The sequence below is a fragment of the Nesoenas mayeri genome, assembly GCF_963082525.1.
Source record: "Nesoenas mayeri genome assembly, chromosome: 5".
Lineage (NCBI taxonomy): Eukaryota > Metazoa > Chordata > Aves > Columbiformes > Columbidae > Nesoenas > Nesoenas mayeri.
The window spans coordinates 10594212-10614822 of record NC_137548.1 but is presented as its reverse complement, the minus strand read 5'-3'; the positions used below and the strand labels follow the sequence as shown (position 1 = coordinate 10614822).

General features: G+C 42.0%; 1 protein-coding gene across 1 annotated transcript in view; it reads left to right on the top strand.

Moving 5' to 3' along the window:
* The window catches only part of KIF26A (kinesin family member 26A), a gene marked incomplete at its 3' end in the record, with an annotated part of 103912 nt that extends 85353 nt beyond the window's left edge, over window positions 1–18559 (top strand). The window contains exons 6-16 of the mRNA XM_080345556.1: window positions 2271–2480; window positions 4421–4514; window positions 4985–5247; window positions 5500–5683; window positions 5983–6142; window positions 7825–7987; window positions 8545–11929; window positions 16444–16634; window positions 17089–17109; window positions 17492–17642; window positions 18384–18559. Of these exons, the coding sequence (XP_080201682.1) occupies window positions 2271–2480; window positions 4421–4514; window positions 4985–5247; window positions 5500–5683; window positions 5983–6142; window positions 7825–7987; window positions 8545–11929; window positions 16444–16634; window positions 17089–17109; window positions 17492–17642; window positions 18384–18559 (4998 nt within the window). The remainder of the gene's footprint in view (window positions 1–2270; window positions 2481–4420; window positions 4515–4984; window positions 5248–5499; window positions 5684–5982; window positions 6143–7824; window positions 7988–8544; window positions 11930–16443; window positions 16635–17088; window positions 17110–17491; window positions 17643–18383) is intronic.
* Between the last annotated feature and the right edge of the window lie 2052 nt (window positions 18560–20611).

Here is a 20611-nt window from a genome sequence, read left to right as displayed (position 1 = left end):
AGCCTTGAGTGTGTCACCTCTCATGCACTTTGCTTTTAAAGCAGCTGTTTCATTTATTCTAAGGTTTGCTTATTTTCTGGGACTGTATTTTCATATTCATATCACTGTGAAAAGGAGAAATAAAAGAAAGTGTTGAAATCAGGGGACTGCTTGTGTCAGCGGAAGAGTTTGCTGCTACCTTTAGTGGAGCCTTCTGCAGTGTTTACTGGAGGGATCAGTTGTTTCTTATGCTCTTTGGAAAAAATGTTGAAGAAAAGCTTTCATAGCCTCTTTATGGAAAATATTTTCTGTGAGGGTGCTTGAGGAACTGTGCAGAGATGCCTGTGTGCAGCTTAGCCCCTGTAGAAAGGAGGAACTGGAAATATGAAACGGTTTAGGACGCCAAGGAGATCTTGATGTTCCACACTGTCCCCAGGTGATAAAGCAGGGAGAGTTCAGCAGGGTGCTTCCTCTGCACCCACCGGTCTGCTGTGGATCATCCTGGCTTGGACACCACATTTCACTTGCACCCACTGGGTGCAGGTGTGTATGCCATCACTTTGTCCCTGATTTTCCCATGTTGTGCTTTGTTGGAGTAGTGTTTCATCTTTGGTTCTGCCTTTTACATTATTTCTCTGGATATGGGAGTGATGGGGAGATGCCAACTGCAAAACACATTTTTTTTCAAAAACAAAAAAAAGTGTGTCAGTGTAGTGAGTGCACACCATGTTAATGAATTATGTTCTCGGAACATAGTAAAGAGGAGTCAAATTGTCCTGGCACATTTAAGGTTAAATTGGCAACAATAAGTTACTGAAAAGGAGGATCATTCTTTATCAGAGATGCATGCTTTCCAATTCAGCTTCCCCATGCAACATCCAGCTCAGGGCTGGTGGAGGACTTGACTCATGCACAAGCATCTTCCTGCTCTGTGTTTGGAGGGTTCACCTGCCAGATTTGCAGCCTCAGAAGGTTTGCTGTCTGTCACTCCTTCCAAATCAGATACAAGTGCTGTAAAACTAGTGGGTGTTTTGTTGGTCAGTAGTTGCAGAAGATGAAGCTCCTCATAGGTGCTCTGGGTGGAAATCGTTCTGGCTCTGCTGGCTGTGGTACGTTACAGCCGTGGAGGCTCTTCACCCAGTGATACTACATGGTTAACATCGCTGGTGTGAAAATTGTCTGGTAGTTGAATAAGGAGATAACAGTCTAGTTCAGCTTGTTATTGAAACATTTCACATTGGCCACAGAAAGTCACTCTGGCTGAGCACTGCTTTTCTCTTAAGCTTGATCTTCTGGGCAGTGCAGAATTGAAGATCAGCAAAGTGATTCACTGTGCCTGTAATTGTCATTTACTTCACTGCAAGCTGTATAAAACACGCTGGTTCTGACCTGGGGGCATTTAATAAGGATAAATGGTCGTAAGTGAGTGTGAGGCGATATTTCAGTTTCTCAAACTAAGCGTGTGATTTCCAGGAAGCTTAAAAGAAGCAAGTGTGCAACCTCTGCTGAACTTCCATGAGACCCTGTCACTTGGATCCTATAAGCTGCTTTGGAAATCACAGCCAACGTGTCTGAGCTCTCTAAAAATGCTGTCTTAAAACACCATGTGTAGGAAATTGGCATTTGCAATGCTGCAATAGAAATCTACTTTGTGAGTGATTTCTTTTCAAGCTTTTTGACCTTTTAATGCTTTTTTTCCTTTTCTTCCCTTCTTTGAGGCTTCAATTAAATCTGCAACTAAGCATCGAAGAGCCTAGCAATGACAGCATAAAGGCATCTGCCTGGGAAAGCTATAAGAGAATCACCTTTGTATTAGGAGAATGTGAACCAGGAATTGAAAGTTTCTAGATTTAGTTCAGTTTGAATGCACTAGGCAGCTGTTTGAGGCTTGCATTATTCAGACTGATTTTCAGCGTGGATTGCTTTGTGCTTTCAGTCACGTTAAGTGCTTGAAAGGTAGGAGACTGAGAGTTTCCCTTTCTTTAGGCATAGTATTGAATCTAGAGTGCATTATACCTGCAGATCAGCTGTGTATAATTTGAAATGGTAAAATTGGAACAGAGTCAACTGAAGGGACAAAGTGTACCTTTAAAAGCTAGTTCAGTGCAGACCCCAGGGTGGAAACCAGGCTGGAAAATCTCGCTCTGGTTTTGTCCCACGGTTGTACTGACACACCTAAATATTACAAATGAGCATGTCATGGGAGGGAGAATGGGTTCGGGAGGAATGCTTTGCATGTGTTTATCTGTAGCTGACAACTCAAGTTATCACTTTCTTCTGAATTCTTGCAGGTGAAAGTGATGGTAAGGATTTGTCCCTCTCAAGGAGCACATGAAACGTCTGAATCCATGTCCTTCTTAAAGGTAGACCCACGAAAAAAGCAAATCACCTTTTATGATCCAGTGGCAAGTGGGCCTTCCAATGCAGGTCACAGGAGAGGAGTTGTTGCTGTCCCAAAGATGTTTGCCTTTGATGCAGTTTTCCCCCAGGATGCTTCACAGGTACTGGAGTCACTTGCATAAACCTCCTGAGTCTTCTCATGGCCACTGAGTTTGATTGCCTTAAATGTTCTTTCTGTTTCTGGGGAATTTTATTTGAATGAGTTGCCTTAATGCTTGGGAAAAAACACGGTAATTACTAGGCAAGTGGGTAAATTCTTACATAGATGTAAAATTACGGAGTAATAGCTGGGGAGATGAATTTGCTGACTAAATTGTATTCCTGCGTTTTCTCTTGTTAGAGAGAGACACACAGCCAATTTGAAATTCACTTTTCCATCCGGTTAGGTTTTAACCTATTTGATGTCACTGAAATAAAGTCCTTCCCCACTGCTTTCAATGGGAAATGAACATGTGCTTAACATTAAACTAAATGCTGTTGTTAGGAGAAGAGATACAGCTAACCCTGTGGGATTGCCATACTGAAACACTTAGAGAGGTTTTATGTTTTCCTTGCCTTTTCCAGTTTATTTTATACTATGTTTTTGACTGGTTATTTTATTGTGATTGTTGTGCTGGTGGTGGTGCATGTCTTTCTTTTGGCCTGCAAAAGGCTGTATTTGTACAGCAGTAGCCCCAGACCTGAAATCTGATATGCAGGCAGGATGGCTGGTATTTGAGAGGACTGAGGGCTGCAGTAAATTTGGTGAAATTGTACTCATGGACACCTGAAAATTCCTTCTGGGAAAAAATCTTTGGTTCAGAAAAAATCTTAGAACAGCTTTAAAAAGAAGACCAAATTCAGCAGCATATGAAGAACTACTTCAAGTTTGAACTGCTAAAAAAAAAATAGGGTGAAAGTACACCACAAAACATCCAAGTTGAAAATGATACATTAATGTTGAGAAAACTTGACAAAATCTAGTTCAGAATCTTACCCTCAGATCTTCTGCTGGGGTTTTGTTTATTTTTTTGGGTTCCAAAGTAGATATACAAAAATATTTATGAGGTCCAAGTTCTAGCCAAACTCTAAAGATGCAGAATAACCTCCCACACACATCAGTACCTAGAGCTATGGTAATGACATCAGGAGGCTGGTTTTTTGTGCAGAAGTGTAGCAGTGATCTCAACATTAGTCCATAACGGGAGGTGGCTTTCTCTTACTTGTGTTGCCAGCCCTCCTGCAAGGTGGCCAGTCATGTCCTGCTTCTCTGCTGGTTTTGGCACCAGTCCCTCAGGTGGCTGACCCCTGGTTTGTGCTGGGCTTGCTCAGGTCCTTGTGGTGGGCCTGTTGAGTGGCCTGTTTGTGGTGTTCCTGGGTGACGTTGACCAGCGCAGCCACCTCTGTTGCTCGAGGCAATCTTGCTGCCATGCACCTGCAGACAGAGCCTTTCATTTCACTGCAGTTACATATTTACACCAACCGTCTCCCCTGGGCCCCAGTTGCTGTACTTAATAGATGATCTTATTGTATACTTGAAACCTTCACTGACGTGGATAAACTGGTTCTAGTACACTCAAATATTTTAGCAAGTTATCTTTATTGATGATGTTTTTTCCCGTGGAAGAGGAAGATGTGATACAATGAAGTATTATTCAGGGATCTTAATGCATTTTCTCCCGTATAAATGTCTTTTTAATTCCTGTGAGCACTCTTGAGTAGCTTAATTTCAGTGGAGTTGCTACTATTGCTGAATAGCCTTGGCTAAGCTATTATACCAGCAGGAAGCCTGGTTGGATAGTATTCAGTTTGCTACATTAGTCATAGAATCAATATTCCAAGAGAATTGGTTTAATAGAACTGAAAACTGTTTTAGGCTGTAGTAGCATATTTTATTATTTTTTAAGATAGCATAGTTTCTAAAATAGTAGGACTGGTGCCATAAAAATGGAGAGAATATTGCACCTCAAAAATATTGAGTCATTCATTTCATTACAGAAGAACAGTAAAAACCATAGCAGTATATGCTCTTTTACTTATTTATCTCAAATCTTTCTTTCAGGCTGAGGTATGCTCTGGAACAGTAGCAGAAGTAATCCAGTCTGTTGTGAATGGTGCAGATGGTTGCATATTTTGCTTTGGTCATGTCAAGCTTGGTGAGCTCCCAAATTCGTTACAGTTAATTACTATGTCAGTCTGGTAATTACATGCTGTCAGCTCCTGGAACAATAAACCTGGAGTATATGAATAGATTAGAATTTCTTTTTAATTAGTTTTGCAAACTTATCATGGTTTATTTCTACACTGGGCTTGTAAGTTTTAATTTGAAAAGGTAAAATGTAACATCAGATTAGCTTATTCAAGAGCAAGTTTATATAGGTGCATTGTGATGAAAATCAAAAGATCAGAGATGCTTTTAACATTAATTTGCTGTGGGTCTGAGTTACAAAAATGGAAAACTAATTGAATAAATAGTAACAGATTAATGATTAAATACTTGCATTTTTGTATCTGTTCTTTCCCATTTTCTGTGCAGCACATGGCATTGCATATAATGTACAGTGGTGATATGAAGAGTCTAGTACAAGAAAGGTGAACTAAATTCATGTTTGTCTTTTTATTCTAGGAAAATCTTTTACCATGATTGGGAAGGATAGCTCCACACAAAGCCTTGGTATCATCCCCTGTGCAATTTCTTGGCTCTTCAAATTAATCAATGAACGTAAAGAAAAAACTGGGACTCGTTTCTCTATTAGAGTATCTGCTGTGGAGATCAGTGGCAAAGATGAAAACCTTAAGGATTTGTTAGCTGAAGTAGCCACTGGCAGCCTTCAGGATGGCCAGTCTCCCGGGGTTTATCTGAGAGAAGATCCAATATGCGGAACCCAGGTATAATGGATATCACAACATAGATTTTTCTGAGCCTGACTTTCTTCTGCTTTTTATTTCCTTTTATCTGGCAACAATTACGACAACTTTTGAGACAATAAAAAAAAATTATTGCTTTTAATTTATAAGCTGTTTTCCCATGGTGTACATATTTGTTTCTTTTAGTGCCCTAGATATTTAGTCAATTCAGCAGAAAAATAATAAAAAAGAACGCCCCTGTGCTAATTAGTCATTTTCTTGTTTATATTCAAGCTTCAAAACCAAAGTGAGCTAAGGGCCCCCACAGCAGAGAAAGCTGCCTTTTTCCTTGATGCTGCAATTGCTGCCAGAAGTACCAGCAAACCTGAATGCGAGGAAGAAGACAGGAGGAATTCACATATGCTTTTTACTCTTCACATATACCAGTATCGCATGGAGAAGAGTGGCAAAGGAGGAAGTATGAATCTTCTTACTGTATTGTTTATTTTTAAATGATGTGGGTTTTGGGTTAGTTTAAACAATAATTTGCAATAAACTTAAAAAGAAAAAAATGAAGTGAACCCTCAAGCCAGCCAAGTCACCTTTAGCTTTGGTAGTTGTGGCTAATATCTCATTTCCTTACTATTAATATTTAATTTGGTCATTATCCCGTGCTGTATTCTTTTTTTCCTCACTTGAATACATTTTGAATACCAAGTTTGGCTTGAGCCCATACAAGAACATGACATACAACTGTTTCCCCCCTTTTTGTTTCAGTGTCTGGAGGACGCAGCCGTTTGCATCTCATTGATCTGGGGAGCTGCGAAAAAGTGCTGAGCAAGAGCCGAGATGCAGGAGGTTCTCTGTGTCTGTCTCTCTCTGCCCTGGGCAATGTAATTTTGGCCTTAATTAATGGTGCTAAGCATGTGCCATATAAGTAAGTGAATTATTGTCTGCATTATCTTACATTTGTGTTTGTTGTTACTTTAGCAATGAATTGCATCAACAATTTACGTAAAATGAAGTTGAAGTTCTGTCAGAGAGGGATCTGTCTTCTTAACTTAAGGTCACTTGGATATTATAGATACATGTATCCATTTATCTACCTGTCTATATGTATATATATATATACACACACACACAATTTTTAAAATGTCACATAGTAACAGGAAATTCCTAATTACAGGAGCAAAAATTGTATGGATATTGATAGATATTCAGTTTGGGTGAAATGTTGGGGAGGGTTAAATTGTTGAAAAAAGCAGGGGAAAATGGCCAAAATGTTTTTTTCTTCTATCTCTTCTTTGCTTCCTGGGTTTGGAATTCAGAGCAGTCTCAACCAGCTTGACGTTAGTAAACAATTATGTCAGAATTTCATAGGATTTTCTTTCTCTTTTCCAAATTCACAAATTACATTGAAATTTCAGAAAATACTAGAGAGCTTATCAAGTGTGATCATCAAAGGTTGTTATTTTTCCTCGTCTTTTTGAATAATATATTTTTTTCACTTAAAAAATAAAAGACCACCATGTGGTTCAGTGGAGGTGAACATTTAGGTGTGGTCTTTTGCAGAGTGTATTTGACAATAAAATGTCAAACACACCTGTGGGAAGCCCAACCTAAAGAAGACAGCCACATTGTAAACACCCTTACCAGAACTTGGCTTTCAGTCCTTAAATTTAATTGCTGCTTGTCTTTATGTGTTATAACTTTGTGCCTTCATTATCAATAGTGTCATTTCACATATTTATCTACTGCTGCATTTCAAACAGGTGTTCGTTCTTTCTGTATTAGGCAGAAAGATATTTTCCTCAGGCTAGTTACTAGGTTTGTGGATGAGAGTAGAGGATGAACAGGTTAGAATAGGGAAGGGCAGATCTTCAACTGTGTCACCTGCCACTATTTGGTGAGCAGGGATATGACGGTACTTCCCACATGCTGGGCCAGCTCAGGGGGGCAATAGGAAGCTGCCTTCAGGGAACTCTGGGGATAGATGTCTTGGGGACCAAAGGATGACAAAATGTCACTTGCCTTATCAGATTTTCTGTCCAGGAAAGCCTTCACAGAGAAATTCTGCTTCCCATTTGCTATGTCAGAGCAGAGCACAGCAGGCAGAATGGAAAGTAGATTAGTTCTGGTGGCACTGATAATGTACTTCTGATATCTAACATTGTTATATTTGTTTAGAGTTTTCTTACCATTTCTGTTGACTTTTTTCTTCTTATCAAAATTGTTTGCATATAGCTCACAGAGCTTAGCTATCCAGGTACTAAGTCTGCACAGGTAAAAATACAGCACTCCTGAGCTTCTGGGGTAATATGAGCTAAACCTGACATAACTAAAATAGTTATCAATTATTTTACAGTTGTCTAAGTAACAAATAAAATGACATACCATAATGCAACTACTACCAAATTGATTATTTATCTACGTATCTTTGTATATGTCCATCTCGAGACATTTCAAGTGTGGTCAAATAATACGAGCATATTTCTTATCTACATGTACCATACATGCATATATCCTATGAGAGAGAAAGCACAACTTGTGATGTAAAAATCTGCAAAACAAGATTGTGATATTTTTAAGCCATCTCAGCATTCTCATTTTTTAACACAGGGACAACAAGTTGACAATGCTGTTGAGGGAATCACTTGGGAACATCAACTGCAGAACTACTATGATTGCGCATATTTCTGACTCCCCAGCCAATTATGCAGAAACTCTCACCACCATTCAGCTTGCATCGCGAATCCACCGAATGAGAAAGAAGAAATCCAAGGTTGGTTCACAAACAAGCAGCAATTAATTCATTTGAAAATGAGTTTTCCTAACCTCTCAGTGGGAGAGCATGGGATTTCTCTGCGGTAAGAAGTAATACAAAATGCATGAAAGCTCAGGAGAGGAACTGACAAATGACTTGGCACTGAGCCATCATCCCGCCCCCAGTCCTTAATCCTGAAATTCCCTTCTTTTTGTTCCAAACACGTATTCTTTCTTTGCTTATATATGGAACTATCTCAAAAGCTCCTATTAATTAAAAACCAATAAGGAAGGAACAGAAAACTGTTGAGGAGAATGACAATACATAATATTTAATGGGAATTATCTGAAAAGGTGTGATTGTTATATTACTCTTTATACAGTAAAATCTATGTACCATGACCTTGTTATTTTAATTCATACTCTAACATTTTTCCACCAGATGTAATTGTGATATTATACACAAAGCACAAAGTATATAGCAAACCTGACCTTTTAGTCAATTATATGAGCATATATATACACACTTATATATCAATTAGTATTTATATATTTTCTCTTACTGATAATTTGCAGTATGCCTCCAGCTCGTCTGGAGGAGAGAGTTCATGTGAAGAAGGACATGTCCGAAGACCGCCCCATTTGCGACCATTCCACCCGCGAACTGTTGCCCTTGATCCTGACCTTCCCGTCCTGAGTATATCTAGTGATCCTGATTATTCCTCCAGTAGTGAACAGTCTTGTGATACTGTCATCTATGTTGGTCCCAATGGTGCAGCTTTGTCTGACAGGGAATTGACGGATAATGAAGGTCCTCCAGAGTTTGTTCCCATCATCCCATCCCTAAACAAGAAGAGAAATAAAGACAATTCCGCTGTTGGTAGGAGTTCTGACAAGGACCATTTTAAATGCAACACTTTTGCTGAACTGCAAGAAAGGTTAGAGTGCATTGATGGAAGTGAGGAACCTATCAAATTTGCCTGTGGAGAAATGTCTGTTGTGTCCAATTGTAGTCCAGTCCCTGGAGGTACAGAAAATTCACAGTCTAAGCTGGTAAAGGATAAAATATCTTCACCTTCTGGAGGACTTAAGAAACCAGTTCCACAAGAAACTGCATCTCCCAAAAAAGGATATAACCTTCCTTTCCAGGCTGTTGCTCCAAGGGGTGGCAATGGCAATTGTCACGAAAAGAGCACACCTCAATTGAAAACAGAGCATTCCAAGCCACAGAGCAGAGCTGACAACAAAATAATAGACTCGATACTGGAGGGAGGGAGAGAGACAGTCATCGATTCCCTGCAGTCCTCGAGGTGTAGCCCTTCAAGAAATCCAGAGCAGAATAAAGCCCCGGCTGAATGTGGCATTAAGGAAAAGCCTTCGTATGCAAAGAGACCCTTGCAAAGCCCAGCACCTCCACCTGTGCAGCAGAAAGAGCAAGTGCCAAGCTCCAAAGCTGAGAATTTGGAGCTGGACAATAGCAGTGGAGTTCGAACTCCTCCCGTGGGAATGAGCAAGCAGATAGGAAATGAACCTGAGCAAAACCCCATAGGAAGCACATTCCTGGTTGGTAGCAACCCCCAGAATCAGTCAGGTGCGATAGAGGTACACAGCTTCAGGTCAGCGTTCAGAGGGAAGTGTTTTGATCGGGATATACTAACCACCACGGTGACTTTGCAGCAGCCTGTTGAGCTGAATGGAGAGGATGAGCTTGTTTTCACTGTGGTGGAAGAACTATCCATTAGTGGGATTATGGATAATGGAAGACCTTCCAGTATCATTAGCTTTAACAGTGACTGCTCCCTTCAGGCTCTTGCATCGGGTTCAAGGCCAGTCAGTATTATCAGCAGCATAAATGATGAGTTTGATGCTTATACCTCACAGGAGACTTCTACTGGTGTAAATATTGATATTGTTGTGCCCTTTGCTAAGGATCCCTTTACCAGCAGCAGACGTTCCTCCATCAGTTCGTGGCTTAGTGAAGTCAGCATCTGTACAATTGAAAGTGATGGAGCCCAGTCCAGTGACAGTTTTGTCGCACAGTCATCTTACAGCTGTAATAAGTCCGAGGAACCCTTCAACTTGGATTCATCCCATTTATCCATCCCCCTGAAAAGCACTCTAAATGACAGTGGATTTTGCTTCTCTGAACTGGAGAGTGAGAGCTTGAGTTCCAGCAAGCTGTCCTCAGGCATCAGCAAAAACCCTCAAGTCTCTGAAACTACCAAAGCGTCTCAGATAAAAAGTGCTTTTTGTGTCACTGATCAGCCAGTAAAAATAAAATTTACTAATTCTCGTGATATGCCTGTGATAGAAACAATACATTCTAGTCTTCCTAGGAAATCAAAAACTACCTCGTCTCCAATCCACAATAATACTGTCCTCAGTTATAAAGAGCTGCAGAATCCACATGGTATATTTGAAGATCCGTGGCTGTTGCGCACCGATTATCAGTTGGAAGCAAAACCTGTGAACTCACTGCTGTGTCAAAAATCTCATGCATTTGGTACTGAGAAGCAGCCAGGAAAGGCTGCCGAGTATTTTGACGCAGCACCAGGGCCAACAAAATCGCAGACTATGCTCGCCTGTTCGCAGAGGGTTGTGGATGGTTGCGAAATGGTCTGCAAATCCTCCAGTGGAGCTGCAAAGAAGTCAGAAGTTGCAATGAAGACGCCACAGCTGAAGAGAGGAGCCACCACTCTGGGAGTGATGCCAGTGTCACATGCCAACAGTACTTTGTCAGAGGCTGTGACCCGAGGGAATTCGGATATTGCCTTGGCCACTGGCAGCCTAAAATCATCGCTGGGAAAGAAGAGTGCTCCACAGAAGACACCCATGTTGTCCAGGCCAGGTGGGCCAACACCTCCAACGCCTCCTGTACGCAAATCGAGCCTGGAGCAGAAACCTGTTGGTCTGGGCAATGGTGGGGGAAAAGCCTCTGGCCTGGACTTTGCCAGAGCTGCTGTGCCAAAGGCTGAAGACGATGCAGATTTGCGGCTGAAAGCAGGGTCTTACTTCAGCGACAGTGCCAGCAGCAAAATGAGCCTGAAGGGAGACCACTCTTTGCCCAAGATGACGTCCAGCCTAAAGGCGAAGGTGTCGAAGAGTGAAGCCGTGCACCGTTACGGGAGTCACATGTCTCTGGAGAGGTGTGACAGCCTGACATCGGTTGGATGCAAAACAAGTATGGTGAGGGAGAACGGGAGCACCAGCAACAGCCGGGCAGGACGCTCCGTCCCCAGGCTGGGGGTCCCCCCTGTTGCCTCTAGTATGGGTTTACCACCACCCTTTACTGCCCCTGTGCCTGGTAAAAACAGTCAGGCAAAACCCACAGCTAACCAGAAGGTGCAATCGAATGGGAATAAAAACCGGTGCCTCTCTGCCAGCGGGTCAAAGTCTCTCAGTTCCTCTGTGAAGTCCCTGGCGCAGCCCGCGGGGAAGGGCTCTGGGATGGCCCCCAGCGGGAAGATGGCCCCGCGCTCTGTGCAGCCCGTCAGCAGCAAACCTGGCCGAGGGACCATCATGGGGACCAAGCAGGCCATGAGGGCGGCCAACAGCCGCGTGAATGAGCTGGTGTCGGGTGGCTCTGCCAAGGCGGGCCACTTCCGAGGCTCCACCGACTCCGACAGTGGCAACGACAGTGGCATTAACCTCAGCGATGAGAAGTCACAGATCCCGGTGCTGCCATCTCCATACAGCAAGATAACGGCACCCCGGCGGCCTCAGCGGTACAGCAGTGGGCACGGCAGTGACAACAGCAGTGTCCTAAGCGGGGAGCTGCCGCCAGCCATGGGGAGGACGGCTCTGTTTTACCACAGCGGGGGTAGCAGTGGCTACGAGAGCATGATTCGGGACAGCGAGGCCACGGGCAGCGCCTCTTCAGCACATGACTCCATGAGTGAAAGCGGGATGTCATCGCCAGGACGGATGAGGAGCCTTAAGTCTCCCAAGAAACGATCGACAGGTAAGGAGCAAAGGGGAAGGTGACCAGGTGTCCACTGCCGTGTCCCTGGGGATGGGGGCGGGTTTCATGGCATCTCTTGACAGGGAGGGGAGGTTTGAGGTAAACTCAAAGCATGGAGGGGTGGATTGCCTGCATGCACTTGTATGTGCATGCATATCGCTGTGACAGCAGCTACCTGTCATTTATTTCACTTCAAAGCTCCAGGTGTGACAGAGGTGCTGTGGCGGAGAGGGCAGGGGAAGCGCTGGGCACCCCGGGGCGCCGGCAGCCTCCTTGCAAGGGAGGAGGCAGCAGGTGGCTGCTGGCAGATGGGGGGACGTTCCTTCCTCCTTCAGCAGGGTTGGCAGTGAGTGTGGCACCAGAGTGGCCCAACATAGGAGGGTGCTATGGGTGGGTTGGGAAGAATGAGGATGCTAGATGGTTGCTGATGAGTTTTTTGTGAGGATCAAGTGAGTGTCTGGGAAGACTGGTGGTGAAGGGAGGAGGAGCTCTGCTGCCAGGTGTCTGTGAGGGAATTTCAGTGAGATGGGCTGGGAATATATTTTGGAAACAAGGGAATAGGCCTAGAGGGGAGAAGAGTGTTTGTGAATTAATGAGGATTGCTGAATGTGCCTTGGATCACCCAAGATAAGGCTTAGAGGTAGAGCAGTAGGGTGTGTACATAATGTGCAGCAGCGCTTACATTAATGCTACCTGCTAATTGCAAAATTATTGTATCGTGCTGTAATAGTGTTTTTATAAAGAAATTTTAGAGTGTACATGTGGATACCACAGGCAATAGACACCTGACTGGGGGAGTTGCTCAGAAGAGGTGGCTCCGGCTCACGTGCTGTGCAAGGCAGGTGCATCGACTACACCGTGCGAAGGTGGGCGCACGAGAGCCAGGTCCCTTTCCCGCTCTCCAGTGCCTTTCCATATGGCTTTCGCAGGTGGTGCTCATCTAAGTGCTGCTAGTTGTAGCCAGCTCAAAAACGGGCTCATATGACTCCTGTTACATTATTAATTTTTAGCGATCTAGGTTGGAGTCTTGTAGTGTTGTAAAGAATCAGTGGCAGTTAGTGCTGTGTAGCTAATGACCAACAGCCTCATTCAGCAACCCAAGTAAGCGTACTGACTGTTGGAAATATAGTAGCAACTTAATATCAGCAACGCGCTGAATCTGAGCTTTTGGTTGGAAAGCGGTACTTATTGCAGTCCCTGTAGACACCCATGATGCGCAATTCTGGCAGTAAAACCAAATGAGTTAAACTGATGTAGATCTCATGGTGCTTTCTGGTCAAAGAAACTGAGTTGCTTCAGCAGGTGATAAATAATTTTGGGAAGTCAGTGCAACGTTTACTGCAGTTCTCTTTCCATAGCATATCAACCTCTTAAACCTTTCCTACAAATCAATATTAACAGCTATATAAGTTGGACATGTATTGAGAAGGCATTACCCACTGATGGATTTGTATTTGGTTTTGCCCCAGGAAATGCTTATAAGGTCTTTAAAAATGATGAACTATTTCTTTTTCCAATTGAAATTGCTTTATATCAGTAAATTATGTCATACTTTTCTTGGAGTGCTGTAGACTTTGAGACAATAATGTGTTTTATACATGAAATGAGGTTTCCTAGGAAGGTCATGAAATATTTCTTACAATAAATGTTTGGTTCAGGCCTGTTATGGCCTAAAATATATTGTAATATTTGCAAAGTGTTAGAGATTCTTGGAGTAGCCTGTGTTACTCCAAACTATGTTGGAGTCATGCAGTCTCTGGATTTAGGGACAGATGCTACTTCCATACTTGTTACTGGAAACTTTGTCCCCTTGTCCTTTAACTTCATCTTTGGAGAGATGATGTTGACCCTGGCTGATACAGTGGAAGGATATGAAGTCTGTCTGCTTAGTATATGTGTTTGACTCTGTCTGTTTGTTGTCATCTTCAGAGGGATCCTGCTGTCACCAAAGTGGTTAAGAACCAGAGTTACAGTGGGTGATTTCAGCAGGCAGGACTACAGTCGTGATTCAGGCTAACTGAATTGTGGTTGTGAGAATGATGAATAGGTGGTGTAGAAGTTCAATCAAGTCTTCCTCTTTCCAAAATATTCCCATTGTGATTATTCTTTTTACTTAGAAATTAGCAAGGATGCAATTAAGAATTAGATGCAATTAAGAATTAGAATTCTTAAGTTTTTCTTAAGAATATGTAAAGCAGGTAACTCTTCTGGCGTCTATTAAGATATGTTGCTCTTGGGGGTACTTGCTGGGATTTTGTCTCCATTTCATGTTGAAGTTTGTGATGGGGTTTATGTGACAGCGTTTACCTGACAGCACTTAAGTCTTCTGTAGAGGTCTTAGCCCAGAAGTTATTTTGGCAGCACTGACCTCTGAGCAGCACTGTCTCTTCTGTTCGGTGTGCTCACTTTTGTAAGGAGACCAGAAGAAATAAGACTCCTTACCTCTGAATTGGTTTTCAATAAGAGAAGGAAGTTAGGCACTAAATCTATTGCCACCAGTCGCCCAAAAACTGCTTATACTTAATGCTATCATGTGACATTTAAGCTTGTTTCTGGTGGCCTTCAGCCCTCCTGTTTACTAGGGATTAGATTGCAGCCTTGTTAATATTGCTTCACCATCTCTATGCATATACTCATCCTTGACACACATAGTGTAAAGATCAGCCTTTTAGAGAATGAAGAGAGACTTACAATTAAAAAAAAAAAATGCTGGACACCAAAGTGCCTACTGTTGTATACAAACATACCAGCATTTTTGAAGGACCGAGGTCAGTCTCTGATTCATGAAACTTGAGCTCTAGCAGGTGCATCAAGGTGGCAGTATGGTGATATTTGTACATTGGGAATTGGTGAGTTTTGTCATGCTCTGAGCTGCTAAGTGTTGGTGCACGTGGGTGGTGATAGGCCTTGATATTAGAGGTGGCTCAAGTTTCAGCTTGGTTGGTTGCTGACTTCTGAATGCTTCCAAATCCCACAGGCATTGAAAACTGCTGGTATTTAGCACCTTCTGGTGGGCTGGCCCTAGCTGATGCCAGGTGCCCACCAAAGCTCCTCTAGCACTCCTCCTCCCCAGCTGGACTGGCAAGAGAAAATATAACAAAAGGCTCATGGGTTAAGATAAGGGCAGGGAGAGATCACTCAACAATTACCATAATGGGAGAAACAGACTCAACTTGACGGAGATTAGTTTAATTTATTACAAATCAAATAGAGCAGGGTAATGAGAAATAAAGCCAAATCTTGAAAAGCTTCCCCCCATCCCTCCCTTCTTCCCAGGTTCAACGTCACTCCCAATTTCTCTACCTCCTCCCTCAGAGCAGCACAGGGGGTCAGGGCATGGAGGTTGTGGTCAGTTCACACACGTTGTCTGTGATGCTCCTTCCTCCTCACTCTCTTCCCCTGTGCCAGCGTGAGGTCCCTCCCACAGGAGACAGTTCTCCACAAGCTTCTTCAGTGTGAGTCCATCACATGGGCTGCAGTTCTTTACAAACTGCTATGGTATGGGTCCCTTGCATGAGATGCAATCCTTCAGGAACAGACTGCTCCAGTGTGGGTCCCCACATGGGGTCCTTCTGCTCCAGCCTGGGCGACAGGTCCTGCCAGGAGCCTGCTCCAGTGTGGGCTTCCCATGGGGTCAGTCTCGTTTGGGCATCCAGCTGCACCAGTGTGGTATCCTTCATGGGCTGCAGGGGAATCTCTGCTCCAGCACCTGGAGCATCTCCTCCCCACCTCCTTCACTGACCTTGGTGTCTGCAGAGTCTGCTCTCACATATTCTAACTCCTCTCTTCTGGTTGCAGTTGCTGTTGTGCAACAACTTTTTCTCCTTCTTAAATATGTTACCGCAGAGGTGCTACCACTGTTGCTGGTGGCTTGGCCTTGGCCAGTGTCAGGTCTGTCTTGGAGCTGTCTAGCGTTGGCTCTATCAGACATGGGGGAAGCTTCTAACAGCTTCTCACAGAAGCCACCATGTAGCCCTGCTTCTACCAAAACCTGGCCATGCAGACCCTATACATAACTTAAAGCACTGGTAGTAGTTCTGAAAGGAACTGTTTGCTCTTTGCAAAGAGCTAATATGATGATGTGTAGCCCTGCTTCACTCTAACTGGAGGAGCAGGAGATTTCCACATTCGTCTGCTGTTACCAGTATTGGTTTGAAATTACTCTCTCGTTGACCCTGCAAGGTAATGAATACCACTGTAGCCCACCAAAGAAAAATTAACTCAGGTTTTTGAGCATTTTTGCAAGGAGGGAATAAAGAATTGATGCTCAGACATCTGCTTTCACAGAATGACAGGGCAAACTGCTGTTTCTCCCATCCGTGAACCGAACGGAACATACTTTGTTAAGGAAGTAACTCAGTTAGCAGCCTGAGGGTATTTTACTAAAAGGAAAAGATCAAGGAAAGCATTTCTTCCTAAGTATCCTGAGAACCTAGGTCTTTCATTCATTGCAGTACATTCTGCAGTCTGATAGTCTCCTAGAGTCTGAGGAGCACTTGTGTTTTGTATTTTAGGTCTCCAGCGTCGTAGACTGATTCCTGCTCCATTACCTGATGCTGCCTCCCTAGGAAGAAAACCCAGCGTCACTGGCCAATGGGTTGATCTACCACCTTTGCCGGGCACTTTAAAAGAGCCATTTGAAATTAAAGTTTATGAGATAGATGATGTGGAACGATTACAGCGACACAGACAAGAGGAAACTGAGGTCAGTACATATTTTAAAACATTTGTAGACAACTTAAATTACAGTATACCCGCAGAATCCCTGCTTGAATGCTGGAATGGTGTTCAGAAAATTGATTGCAATTAAAGCACTGTAATTATTAATTTTACAATTCATATGTTGATGTCCCCTTAACACAGAAAATGAAAATGATTACTGTCTAAAATTAATTGTGTCTAACATGACTGATGATATAAATGGAAGTTACCAATGAATACATTATGAGAAGACTTTAGTATCTTAGTCTGGCTGATGAAACCTTAGTCTCCCTCAACTGCAGGGTCATTAACTCTTCATGTAAATGACAGGATTCTATTAAATCAGGAATGCACTGAGTTCAATTTACTTGTAACTGGAAAACACTTCAGCTAATTCTGTTTTGGAGACCAGAATTCTATATTCCTCTGATGCCTTTTTCCCATTTCTTTCATAATAGCCTTTCCCGGATGTTGAGAAGGTAGGAGTGCTTTTAAGATTTTAGGATTAAATATAACTCTCACAGTACTGTTAGGTTGTGCTTATCATTTGCATTGCTAGAAAAAAAAATCCTCTACAAACAGTAGTAATTTCAGAATGTATTAGAGATGTTTCCTAATTCAGACAAGTGCAACAAATGGTCGAGTGATGTAGCATGCTGTTCCTCTTGTTTAGAATCCATTAATGTAAACTTCAAATAAAAAAACCCTAAAGAACCCCCAAACCAACCAACCCCACAACCAAACAAAGCAACCCACCTGCTAACTCTAAGAAGTAAAGAGCTGGGAGCAATTTGTGTCAAACTGTCGGAGGCCAGCTCATAACAGGGGAATTAATGAAATGGTCTTTCTGTGTTTTAAAAGGGTCTGATGTATTTCCATACCAAGCTGAAGATACTAGAAAGGCGCCAGCAGAGAATCAGAGAAGTGAAGGCAAAGCATGATTATTTGAAGGAAGAGTTAGAAGAGACAAAGTGCAGGTTGATGATGGATCCAAAGAAGTGGAAGGAAGACTGTAAGTACTTTGCAAAAACAGCAGTATGATCAGCATGTAACAAATTTTCAGCATGTGAGCAGTCCCACTGAAAAAATGAAGCACTTGCTAACATATTTTGCTGAATTGAGACCTAAAATACTCTGTGACTCCATTTTTATTTCTGTTATATGGGATTTGTTCAGTGCTGAGTAGTACCAGGAATTAACACCCCCACCCCAAACCAACCAGACAAAAACAGCAAAACAATGTGGAGACTCACAGTGGTGCTTGTTAATGTTAAAAATTTATATAACCTTTTATTATCTTTCCAAAGAAAGAAAAAAATGTTTCCTTTTTCATATTATAGCTGGGAAATGGAGGCCTGAAATTTGTTCACAGATTGAGTGCTGTGCTTAACTGGAGCCTCAAGGTAGAGTTTTGCATCTACTGAACAAAATGAAAAAGATTTCTTAAGAGGAATAAAATTGTACTGTACATTATTAAGAATATTTTTACAGTGAGGGTGGAGAAACACTCATCCGGGTTGCCCAGAGAGGTGGTGCATGCCCCATCCCTGGAGACATTCCAGGCCAGGCTGGACAGGTCTCTGAGCAACCTGATCTGGGTGAAGATGTCCCTGCTCATTGCAGGGGGGTTGGACTGGATGGGCTTTGAAGGTCCCTTCCAACCCAAACTATTCTATGATTGTTGGCTCCTTTGTGATGGAATAATTGCTTGCTATGGCCTATTTCTCTTACTCAGTAATCTTTTGTCTGACAGTTGAAGTGGATCCTGATCTTGATAAGGAGTCACAGGAGTACCTGGAGGCACTGGAACAAGTCACAGAGGAACTGGAACAGTGTGTTAATCTTTGCAAGTCACATATCATGATAGTGACGTGTTTCGATATTGGAATAACAGATGCACAAGATGGAGCGAGGGAAGTGGAGGTTTGAAGAGGAGTTTTTCAAGGGACTGAAGGAAGTGAAGCTGGATCGTCCGATATGAAGTAAAGAGATTAAGTAGCTAGGAAGTGAAGGAAGGAAGGTGAAGCCTAAAAAGCAACAATGAATGTTTTAAGAGAAAGAAAAAGCTGAGGGTTGGGAATGTTCATAAATCATTTGGTGCCTCAATGTGACCTGGACTGTACAAAGATAAAAGTAGGATCAAATGTTGCTTCTACCAGAGGGAAGCAAAGAAATTTAGTACAAACCGAGATGTTAATTAACGAACAAACATACATACAATGGAAGTGCCTTTAAATTCATTTGATTTTCATTTTTGTATTTGGTGCTAGAATTAAAGCCAGCAAACCTAAGCAGACCACAAAATGTATTCCTACAAAATATTTTATACTGTATAGTGTATTTATGACTATATGTAAAGAAACAAACAACATTGTAGCAAAAGCAATAAGTAAATTATGTTTTCATACCTGAACTTGCCTTCTTGTTTCATAGAAAAGCTGTTTTATGTAGCAGAATTAAAATTGTATTATAATTGTTTTCTTGGTTAGGGGTCAAGATATTTTTATGAACATTTATCTATTGAAAAGGTGTATTATGGCATTTTGAGATGATTGCTTTACCTTCAGGTTTTGTATTATTACTTTTTCAGATCAAAAGAAATGTTTGTTTTCCATTTTATATATACATATATAGATATATATTAACTGCTTAACTACTTCCTTGGTTACTAACCTCACTTATCACAGATCTGGTCTTTTTGGAGTCATAAATCTAATGTGAGGAAGTCTACAAAGGGCACTGTGGTTTGTTTTGGTTTTCTTTTTTCCTCTCTGACTGCAGGAACTGAGAATTATGTTTATTACCAAAACCATAAAACAAACAAAAAAAAAGGAACAAAAGGTTTTTGTAAATGTTAAGTTAGGTCCATATTTTTATATAGTTTTGACTATAAATATAGCATTTGCATTTTGAACTTTTAAGACAAATAGTATATCTTTTTACAGTTTTTCTAAGGAAGGCAAACCCTCAGGATCAAGTTTATACATGCTGCATGAGATTTGTGCTTTTTTGAAGGAGGCCACTTAAGTGTGGAAACTATTGATAAATTGTTGCCAAACAAATACTTTTGAAAAGGTTTAATAGTGTATGTAATACCACATTTCATAATGAATCATATTTTCTAATCATCTTCCTTTTTATGGTTTTTTCAAATCCTTTGTAGAAATATGTATTATAACAGCTTGCTTCAGTTTTTATCTGTGAATAAAAGATACATCTATTGTTACGATTGCTTCTTGCTATGTACATAATTTTAATGTTCAGAAGAGAGAGGATGGCCTGTGCTGTACTGCGTTAGATGCCATATTATGTTATCTCTTTGCCCAAGAGAGAGAACTGGGAACAGAGTTTGGACATTAGTGATTGTAAACCAATTGAGAAAGAGAAACAAAGCACCGAAGTGTGAAATAAATAGCAGTGATAATACTTATATTATCTTAGCACTTCAGAGTTTACAGAACAAAGACCTGCAGCTCACACACTTGTTTTCCCTCATGAGGCAAAGCAATTAAAAATGGGTCTTAAAAACACAAGAAGACTTTAGGAACTGGAATCAAGCCCTGTGCACTGTAGGTCCATCACGGTAAATGTCTACATTCAATTCTCTCTGCTGCATTTCCTCTCTTGTTAGTGGCTGTGCACGGCCCTCATCTCCCACTGATGCTGGCTGGAGCAACTGGTCAGATGTAATGTAAAGCTAGTGCTTCTAATGACACCTTCTTGAGTATTTTCCAGCTATTTGGCCAAATGGCCTGTAATGTGTGAAACTTTCCCCTCCAGTTTTCTCTCTCCTTACGTAGCCCTAACAGCATGGCACCCAAGCAGCAAGTTCTCTTACCCTCCCAAGAAGCCTGTGAGAGGAGTGTGAATGCTTTCCTCCTCATTCTGCAGCTGGAGAAGTGGGAGCGTGAGAGCAAGTTTGATGCTTAAACATCCTTGTGGCTTTGCATGGGTTACAAAGGATGCCCTGCTCTTACCTAC